This window comes from Pteropus vampyrus, unplaced genomic scaffold (assembly GCF_000151845.1).
Source record: "Pteropus vampyrus isolate Shadow unplaced genomic scaffold, Pvam_2.0 Scaffold68, whole genome shotgun sequence".
Classification (NCBI taxonomy): Eukaryota; Metazoa; Chordata; class Mammalia; order Chiroptera; family Pteropodidae; genus Pteropus; species Pteropus vampyrus.
The window spans coordinates 4,274,639-4,285,464 of NW_011888849.1; the positions used below are offsets into that span (position 1 = coordinate 4,274,639).

The window sequence follows — 10,826 nt, forward strand, 5'->3', positions numbered from 1 at the left end:
AATTGGGGTAAGAGCTCTTTCAGGTGTCAAGGTAAAATTGTATGGCAGTTTCTGTGTATGCAGCTGTTTTAGGTCATTTTAAGTAAAATATCATTGACCCTTATTTCCTCATGAATGTTTCTATCCAGGGCCACATGAAACAGGCCAAGAGAGGGATTCCTGCCAGGCAGGGCTCGTGGTATTCTACTCTGAAGGCTCTTCAAGAGGTAGCTTGGATTTAAGGTTACTCTAGAATATATCTCGTTTAATAAGAAGTTTCAGAGGCCCACCTACATCTTCACCAAGTGAGTAAAACTCTAGCAATAAGTCCTGGAGAAGTTTTGGAGAAGAATATGGGCACCTCGCTTTTTTTTTAATATAAAAAGATGCCTAGGCCTCCACATGACCATAACTACACTAATTCATCCTTGACTGAAAAAAAATGGTAAATTACTAAGAAATAGTGATATTAATACACTCGTATTTTAAATAAAAAACAAATCTGTACGCATTTGGAAATACACAGAACATATACATTCAAGATAATTATTAAATAAAAAGTGCTTCAGAAAGGCAAAAAAGTCAACATATATTTTTTCTGTTTAAAGACCACATAGCAAGTATTTTAGGCTTTGCCAGGTCATATATTCTCTGTGGCAGCCATTGAGCTTTGCTGGTGTGAAAGCAGCCACGAATAATGTATAAACAAATGATCCTGGTTGTATTCCAAGTTTTTATTCAGAAAAACAAGCAGGTGCATTTGGCCCTCAACCCACGGTTTACTGACCCATGCTTTAGACCAGTGCTTCTCAAAGCGTGGTCCTGAAACCAGCAGCATCGGCATCGTCTGGCTGTCTCAAAAATGCAAATACTTAAGAGGTCCCACCTCAGATAGACTCAGAATCTCTGGAGGTGGGCTTGGAATTTTAACTCTTCCCAGAGATACTTATGCATATTATAGTTTGAGAAGCACTGCTTTAGACAACTTTACCATCCTTTGATGTTCCAAGAATGGAGTTAGCCCAGAGCAAATTTAGCTTCCCAAATTCCCTCCAATCAGTTGGGGTAGGTTGCAAGTCTGACTATAGTGTGGGCAGAGCATTTGATTAAGGTCCACAGAAAATTTAAAAAGAAACCGAGGTAGACATAGTTTTAGTCTGGCCGTGAATTACTGAATCAATCTTCAGGGACAAAATGTGGCAGCTTCTCCAATGCCATTTGATCTACTTTAGTGGTAATTTATAGCAGATAGAACCCTAGAGACCTGGAATGATTCTTGCTTCTAAAAGTTTAATATAAAACCAGAGAGCCATAAATGTGCTTCTCAAGGCCCCATGAAGTGAAAAGCAGGTCACACCTCTCATAACTTCCATTATTCTTTTGACCTGGCCTGCAGCATTGTGAGAAGCCTTCCCTCCTGTTTCTTTCTCTCCAAGAAGCTCTCACGGCCTTGGCTTCCTCACCCTTAATGTCCCTAGATATCCCTTCTGTGATTGCGTGGAAAAGCCGGTTTAATTTAGAGCAGAAGGGCTAAGAAGACTGATGATTTTCCCATGTTCACCAGGTCCAAGTTATGAAGAATAAAGAATGCACTTGATTTTGTTCCTCGCCTTGCATCTTAATTCTAGTTTTACTTGGTCCAGATCAGCGAGGTGTGTCTGGCAGCAATATTAACACTCAGACCCTTCCTAAGGGACTTCATTTTAAATTAACACACACACACTTCCTTCTATCCAACTCTGTTGTGCTGCTCTTCTAATTCTCTGAAAGACTTCTTAATTTCAGAGAAGCTGTGGGAGGTGACCCCACTTCGAATGCAGGAATCTCAGCTTGTGAACCCTGAGCCTCAGGCCTGGGTATGCACCATCTTTTCCAACTGAGAAGTCTCAGACACCAAAGCAACATAGCCACATTTCTCCAATCACACTCACCTATGGAGCTCATCAGTACTACATGAAATATTGTTATTCAACCACAGATAAATGCTTCATTGACATCAGAAAATGACTACGGGGGAAAAAAATCTATTGAAATTGGGCTTTTTCTAAAGAGTGTTTCCGTCTCCTGTATGAACAAAAGTAATTCTTCCACTTTTTATTACTATACAGTACTCATTGAATTTTAACTATTTGTGTGTAAGTGTTTTTGATTCCTTATAAACTTCTTGAGGGAAAGAAATAATTTTCCATTCATTCCTGTTCTCTAAGATGTAGCATATCTCCTACAACACATATGATAACCAATAAATGTACCAAATAAAGGAGAAAAAGAGAAAACGGCCAGACTAAAACTATGTCTACCTTATGTCTATAATTAGATTATCCTTTTACCTGAAGATAAAAATAAGATTTATTTCTCCTTTACTGAATGGCCCCATCTTCCCCAAATTAAAAATTGATGTCAGAGATAAACATGAAAATAGCCTAAAGTCTTCATCAATCTATAACATTCCATTTGCATGTGAGGTTCTTGGATGAAAATACAAAATTTAGAGATGAAAAAGCCTTTCTGTCCATTTTTACATTGACATGTCCACTTTTTAAATTATTCCTACATAATTTTCTAGAAAACCACAGAAGACACTCCATAAGGATGATTCTTTCCTCTGCAGAGGTGGACATGGAGCAGGCTTTATTATCCCACAACATAGAGTCAGAAAGTGAAAGAGTTCCCACAATTCTCCACCCTTCAAACATACTGTCAAAGCAACTGAGCTTCTTTGAGGACTTTCTTAGCAGAGTGAAAACATTAGGTCATAATCCACTTCAGAGCAAGAACCAGACCTTCTATTCATTTATGTTCTGGTGCTCGGCTTTGTGTGCAGAGGGTATTCAGTATACTGCTGCTCTCCCGGCAAGCCAGGGTTGTGGCGAGTGGGCTGGGGAAGGTCGTCAGCATGAAGGTAGTGCTACTAACAGCTTCCATTTATAAAGCCCCCATGATAGGCTGGAAACATTAGAAATATTATTTCCAATTATCATAAGGCATAAAGCACAAAAAAACAGGGCTATGGAGATTATATAATAATTATAATTCACACTCGGAGACTGATCTGGGACACGGAATAAGCCCATGTGATCCCACAGCTCCTGTTATTTCCTCTCCAGGACATTACTTCTAAGATGTAGCTAGAAAACATGTACACATGTCATATGGCTAAAATGAAGAGATTTTGCAGATGTATTAAGGCCCCTAATTGTTTGATGTTAAGTTAATAAAAGGGAGATTATCCTGGATGGGCCTGACATAATCAGGTGAGACCTTTCAAAGAGGGAGACACTCTCCATGGCCCATGCTGGGCTGAAAGGGGAAAAATGAGAAGAATAAGAGTTTCAGGTATGCAGACATTTACACAAGATCCCAAAGCAATGTTTAGGTGTTAAATATAAAATGTTTTCTTTGGTCATTACCACACAAGGTAAGCCTCCAATTTTTATCTGTAAAGAAGCAGAGGCACATGAGATACATACGGTACCTGCGACAAAGTCAACTCTGAAATTCTTCTCTCTGGTGCTCTCCTAAAGGACTACGCTCCTGGAATCTAACCAGATAAATTAACATTTCACACTTTGGGGGAGAAATTATTTTTAATTCCAGCAAAGATGGCTTTATTAGTCACTTCCTCAAAGGAGAGGGCCACACAGATGGATGAAAAACGACAAGTGCAAAACTTCTTGAAGTAACTGTGATTCATTTCACATTTGGTATGTTTCTGTTCTTCTTTTTTGGGTTTTCTGACCATATGTAAAATATCAGTCAGCACTACCTACCAGAGAATTCACAGTAAATGGCTGATCCATGTTGTCCTGTCTGCAAAATGAAGGTGTTCACTGTTTCTTCTCAATCGCTTCATCTGTTTCAAAGACAAAAAGCAGAGCTAGGGTCATTTTTTAAGAACTCCATTCTCAAATCTAAAATCCCTAGAGTTATTTCTGCCTCAGAAGAATATGAACAAATTAAAACAACTTCAATAATCTCAGTTTTTAGAGAGACCGTTGGAAGTCACTTCCTGAAAATACAAAACTGCAGATGGTTATGGTTTCTTGAAGCCGACCCTTAAACGTGCAGATTTGAAGAGAATTCATTATTGCCTACCACCCAGAACAAGTCTGTTAGATGTTACCTTACCTAGAACTCTATGCAAGATTATAGAGAGGGTTTATGTTCTTCATTGGAAGAAAGATCATAGTGGTTAAGGGCATGGACTCTGAGGCTATGGACTCTTAGACCTAGAGTCAGTCTGGGCTTAAACTAAACCCTACTCGCTATGGAAGGTAGAATTCTAAGATGGCTCTATGATTCCTGTCCCTTGGTATCCACGAGTTTGTGTACTTCCCTCTCTTTGAGTGTAGATGAAACCTGTAACTGGCTTCTAATCAATAGAACATAGCAAAGCTGATAGAATATTACTCTCATGTATATATTACATCATATGGCGAAGATGAACAGATATCACAGATACATTAAAGCCCTGAATTTTATGATGTTAAGTTAATAAAAGGGAGATTGTCCTGGATGAGCCTGACATAATCAGGTGAGGCCTTTCAAAGAGGGAGATACTCTCCTGCTAGCTCTAAAGACTCAATCACCATGAGTTCTACAGTTGTAGGGAAATAAATTCTGCCACGTGAGTCTAGAAGAAGACTCTAAGCCTCATATGAGACCCTTAATCTGGTCGACACCTCTATTGTTATCTTGTAATATACCCTAAGCAGAGGACCTAGTTATGCTGTGCCCAGACTTCCTGACCCACAAAACTCTGAGATAATAAACATATGTCGTCTTAAGCCATGAAGCTGGTGGTGATATGTAAAACAGCAATAGAAAACAAATACATCAGCTGTGTGGAAAATGCGGGAAATAATAGTACCCTTGTCATACAGTTGTGATAAGGATTAAATGAGTTAGCATATAAAGTGCTTAGAATAGTTTTTAGCACATAGTCAATATTATATCAATGTTACCTACTATTAGAATCTTTATTTTGCAATTGAGGCTCAGAGATACTAAGTGAATGTATCCAAGTTCAAATAATCATTCAATAAATGCTCATCTCCTTCTTTTTGCTAGTTTAGGTCAAGCTTTGCATCACCATTTCCCACTTCTTCTAAAATTATGTGGGCTTTTATACTCCACTAATCACTTATGTCTTGATGGACACACATCTTCTCTTCAGTTCCTCATTTACAAAATGAGGAGGTTAAGTTACATTCTTCCAAATTATAAACTTCTGTGACTCTAGAAATCTCAGCAGTAGATCATTCAATCTTTCCGTGTTATTTTCTGGCCCGAATCCATGGCTGGAAAACCCTTCAAGGAAAGTCACTTGGTATGTTCCAGTCTTCCTCTGTCTTCCTCTCCAGTGATCCCTGGAGATCTCAGCTTGTAGGTTACAGAAATGCACAAGAAAAAAAATGACCTGGAGAGAGCTACAGTCACAGTGTAGTTTTAAACTTAAATTAATTCTGGCACCATTGAATGTAGGTAATTCCATTTAGGGAATTCATTACAAGAGTTAAAAGAGATAGAATAAAGAGGCTTATGGGGAATTTGGAGCTGGGTGGGAAGAGAAAGGAACAAGGATATACCAGTCATTGATTAGGGTCTTGCAAAAATGTTTGGAGATACTCAGTTCTTTAAACACAGAACAAATCATTTAAAAAGTTGGAAACATTAGAACAGCAGTTCTTAAATTTTATCTTACCTAAATATTATATAAGCCTAGGACTTGTTTAAAATGCAGATTCCTGAAACTCTCCTCTACAAGGATTCAGAAACCATGAGTTTTAAACCCACCAACTGGCACCTAGTGTTAGGAAGTGGCTCCGGTGATTTTGATACGTGAGGTCTCCAAACACTGCTTTGAGAAACACTGCATTTGTGACTGTATCAAGAAGGATTCTTAGTTGCAAGCAAAGGCACTGACTCCTGAATTCATAGGATAAAGATCACGAATTTTCAGGGCAGCCAGAGAAATGGGAATCGGAGACTATATATCAAGGAACATCACCCCAAACCACACAGCAACACTGGTCTGAAGGGGAGGGGAGCCTCCAGCTTCTACCACCAACACCTGCTGCTGCACTGAAAACCATGTAGAGCTGCCTCACATTTCTTCATGTCACTAGTTTCTATTTCGGAGTTATGAGATGGAGGTGTCTGATTGGCAGAGCCTAGGTCTCGTGCCTGCAGCCTGGCAGCAATAGTGGCTGAAAATGCAAATAGTGAGCACTTCAGACTTCCATAGAAGGTGGGGGGATGTGTCAAGTGAGAACAGACGGATTCAGGGCTGGGTGGCCAAAATAAGAGTAAGTGTGCACAAAAATCAAACAAACTTCTCTGTAATATGCTTCTAAATGTATGAAATATTTAATTAAATATATCTTAAACATCGGAATTTATTAAATTGCTATAGATTGCCAATCACTATTAACTCCCACATATAAATTTACAATTCAGAAATAAAAACGAAATTCCCTCAAAACTAAGATGAAAGAAGTGTATAGATTGTTTGGTCAACTTATATTTTTTGACCATTAACTACTCTATGCCAATGGTCCTGCCTTATATTTCTTTATTTTTTAATTCCTAGCACTTATCAGTTACAATATAAACAATTACCCAAGTTAACATAAACAGATTATGGTCTCTGTATCAGTGGCTGTCAACATGTGGTACAGGGTCCCAAAGATCCTTTTAAGGGGTGTGTGAAGTCAATATTATTTTCATAATATTACTACAACATTATTTACTTTTTACCATCATCTCTCATAATTGTATAAGGGAGATTTCCAGAGAGTCCAAGTTCATGAAATCTTACTTGGATATTCTTATGAATGTCTGTTTTTATTTTTTAAATGGTGAATATAAATAGATATAACCCACAGAAACAAAGCTTTTTAGTATCCTTAGTAATTTTTAAGAATGCAAAGGAGTCCCAAGACCAAAATATTTGAAAACTGCCGCTCCAGATCAACTATACAAACACACAAAGCAAAACAAAAACTCATGCTACTTTGATCTAACCAGCAATACAATGGTCCAGAAGAATCTATAAGAGGAAGAAATAAATGTCAAGTATCATCTTCCATTTGAGCTACTAGGGTCTGCTAAAATAATTAGAAAACTAAGGGTACAGTAAGAAGTACCCTACCTCATACAACCTGAGACCCACGAGAGCAAATGCAGCAGATTTCTTGTTATATACTCTGCAATATCCATTCTCTTTTTCTAATATAAAAATATAATTTTTAGCTGATACAAAGCCACCCAGGTAAAACCTACATTTTCCAGCCTTTCCTGGAGTTAGGTGTAGCCCTGTTACTAAGCTCTAGCCAATGGGATGTCAATGGAAGTACTGTGATCAAAGTCTGGATCCTGCCCTTTAAAAGAAGAGACAGGCCCTTCTCCATCCACCTCTGCCCTTCCTGCCAGCTGGAACCCTGCACACAGGTGAGCCATCTTTGGTCAAAAGGAAGATCCATGGCAAAGTAAGAAGAGAGGAGGAGTGGTCTAATTTGCTTACACTTAAACCATTGACAGAGACAAATTTCTATCTTGTCTAATACTTTGGCTTTGTTTAAGCTGCTGGAGCAGTATGCTGACAAATACAATAAGTTTAACCTAGAAAGAATGATTCATGGTGGCCCAGGGGAGAGACTATTGCCAGTACTGATAACGAAATACACATCCTCCATCACCCCACCTGCCTCACTCTGCCTGTCCTGCCTCCACATCTTTGGCCCAGGTACAGAGAAAAGCAAAAATATCCTCCTTTCCTCTCACCTAATCCTGCCCAGCCTGTGACATACCACTTATCCATCTAGAAGTTTCAGACTTCTTCAGAATCAGTACCACATAATCCCATAAACACAGAAGATATTATAAGATACAGCCCCACAGGCAACATTTGGTTGTCATAAAAGTTTAATTTCACTTACGGTAAATTTTTTTTAAAGTTAGTTATCAACATTTAGAAATTGGGAGAGTCAAACAAAAATTCAGATTTCAGCTTCTCTTAAAAATAAAAAATCAAAAGACCTAGCACCGCCAGGCCCAGTACCTGAAGCATTTATTTGTTATTATTTATCTTTTATCCTGAGTTTAAAACAGTGTCTGCTACTTAATAAGGGCTCAATATATATTTATTGAATGTATGAATGAATGAATGAATGAATGAATGAAGCGATTCCCTTAAAGTCTACAGAATTCTCTGCATCATATTTGCAGGCATGTAAGAGAAACTTAGCAAATATTTAACTCTAGATCTGTGCTAAAATATGACCCCCAAATGTACCAGCCTTCAAGAACTTACAGGTAGCTCATTTAATTCTCTTAAGACAGGTCTATTAATAAATTCTATCATCAACTGAACACCTGAGATGTGCCAGGCATTGTTCTAGGCATTGTTCTAGGCATGTTCTAGGCATAAAATTGGTAACGATTCCTGCCGTTTTGGAGTTTACCTTCTAGTCAGGAGAGACAGATTAACGATAAAGTTTTTAAATAAATAAATTGCATAATAATTAGAAGGTAATATGTCATCTTGAAAAAAAAAGAACAAAGTAAGAGAACCAGGTTTTGATGGAGGGGTAGGCTGAGCAGCTGGCTGCAGTATTAAATGGGAGTTCTCAAGGTAGGCCTCGCTTTGAAACCAAACGTGAAGCAAGGGCTTGAAGGCGGTGAGGAACGGGAAAGAACGCAGCAGCCCTGAGGTGGAAGTGCATGGTGTGTTTGAGAAAAAGCAACGAGGGCAGTGTGGCTAGAGCGGGAGAGTGAAGAGGAATGATGGGAAAAGATCTCAGTGGCCAGAGGGTATGAGGCAAGGAAGGTAAGGAGACCTTACGAATCGCCATATGGACATTCGCTTGCACTGGGAGTGAAATGGGGAGCTATTTAGGGTATTGAGCAAAGGTGTGACGTAAATGGCATAACTTAAAAAGAGACCTTTGGTTATGCTACTGAGAACAGGCTATGTGCGGCAAGGGAGGAGGTGAGATATCGGTGGGCAGAGGTAATGGTTTCTTGGGTGGTACAGGGGAGGTGGTGACAGCCGTGGATTAGGAAAGTTGAATGTTTAGTCTGCTGAGGAAAATAAGCCATTTTTCTGTAGGTTCTCCATTTCCAACAGGAGGAAATAAAAATGACCTAAGTGCCATGATTATAAACAAGTGGTACTTCAGGGAAGGAAGTCGTCCATGGAACTTTAACAGCACGAGAGAGCCGGCATGATGCTGGCAGGGCCGTCTTCTCTAGTCCCTCACACTTCAGCAGCTATGGTGGGAAGACAAGTTGAAAATGACTTCAAGTGCTAAAGATAAGATAAACATTGCAATTTGGAGGATCAGAAATATACCCAAACGAGATAGTCAGAGAATGCCCAGGGCAGATGGACAATACCTAATATCAGGCACAAATAAAATATAAATTCCCTTTTCACAGTGGAGGCTTGATGTGCTCTGGAGCACACAGTGCAAAGGCGGCCCCTGGAGTAAACTTGGATGTAAGTGAGTTGTGGGTCTATTATCTATTTGCCGGTCATCCTTACTAGACCCTCCCAGGCTCACTTTCCTCAAAGGCCCCAGTTCATCACTACAGAGTCTTACAGCTGATTGAAAACATTCATCGGAAATGCCTGATTTAATCTCGACCTGCTCCCTACTCTCCACTCCCAGTAGAGCCCACATTCCTGTGATGTGATAACATCTGAACCCAGCCTGGTGACACATTTAACCTATCATATACCTCTTGAGAGTTTTTTGCTTTAGAGCTCCTGTCTTCTTGCCTTTATCTCTAGCCTCTTTTCCTCACTGTAGCCTCCAAAGACACTACTATTTTCTTCTGTAATTACCTTTTAAAGAGGAGTAGGGGAGTGGAGTGTCTACTTCCAGTTAATCCTCACTGGAAGGGCTTGGAGAACTAGGCACAGAAAAAGTATTCAAAACCATGTACTGACAATGAGCACACAGAAGACAACCCCTGTCCCATGGGTTCAGCTAATAGCTCCTGGAACCAACGGAGCAGTTTCCAACTGTGCCCAGAGTGCATGTGGCAAAAATGGAATGTCCTCCATGTGTGGCCTGGGAGGGGTAGGAACTCTCCCCAAACTGACATTTTACAGCTTTGAGTTTATCAAAGTTGACTCTTCCTATGCCCGCCCAGTTTTACAGCCCAACGACAGAATCCTTTGAGTTTTTGGGTCCCAATTTGATGTCTCAACTTCTCCTACACAAATGTGGAAGCAGCTCTACAATTCTGTCTTTTAAATCCGGCAGCAAATAATGCCAAGAGTGAATAGAGAGAAGAATATCTGACCTAGCACAGTGTTTACTTTGTGATCTTTTTAGTCTTAATTCCCTTAACTTTCCTCCTCTTTCTTTCTTTACATACATTTTTGGTGGCTAAGCTCAGATTTCTGACCCACTTTCATACACAAAGCCATATTCCCTGAATACAGAGAGGATACTTCTGGGCAGTGAACAGTCAGTCTCCTTATGGTTAAGCCCAGGGAAAAAGCCAGTGAGCCATCATCCAAATGCGTCATCTTTCTCTCTGGCGCTCCTTTCAACCTGAATGCTGTCATGAACTGGATAAGCAAATGAGAGAGGCCTAACACCTCACGCCACCTCCTGGAGTCTCATTTCTAATTAGTCAACCAACAGCCTTTCTTTCCCCCACTGAGTCAGTGTTCATATTTTCCGGCAAGAACATGGTACAGTATACTTAGCTGGAGATAAATAAAGGAAGTTATAACCTTAGACTGTGGCCTGCAGTGACCTAATCTGATTTAGATAGAGAAGTAAAGGGTCATTACCCCTCCTTAAATGACAAAGGCAGAAAGAAGGATC

General features: G+C 39.7%; 1 protein-coding gene and 1 long non-coding RNA gene across 2 annotated transcripts in view; both read right to left on the reverse strand.

Moving 5' to 3' along the window:
- The window catches only part of STAMBPL1 (STAM binding protein like 1), a 17,149-nt gene extending 16,326 nt beyond the window's left edge, over positions 1-823 (reverse strand). The window contains exon 1 of the mRNA XM_023531471.1: positions 756-823. Within this exon, the coding sequence (XP_023387239.1) occupies positions 756-823 (68 nt within the window). The remainder of the gene's footprint in view (positions 1-755) is intronic.
- Positions 824-3,749: 2,926 nt separating this feature from the next.
- The window catches only part of LOC105293106, a 25,253-nt gene continuing 18,176 nt past the window's right edge, over positions 3,750-10,826 (reverse strand). The window contains exon 2 of the long non-coding RNA XR_895954.2: positions 3,750-3,832. This is a non-coding gene — a long non-coding RNA (uncharacterized LOC105293106). The remainder of the gene's footprint in view (positions 3,833-10,826) is intronic.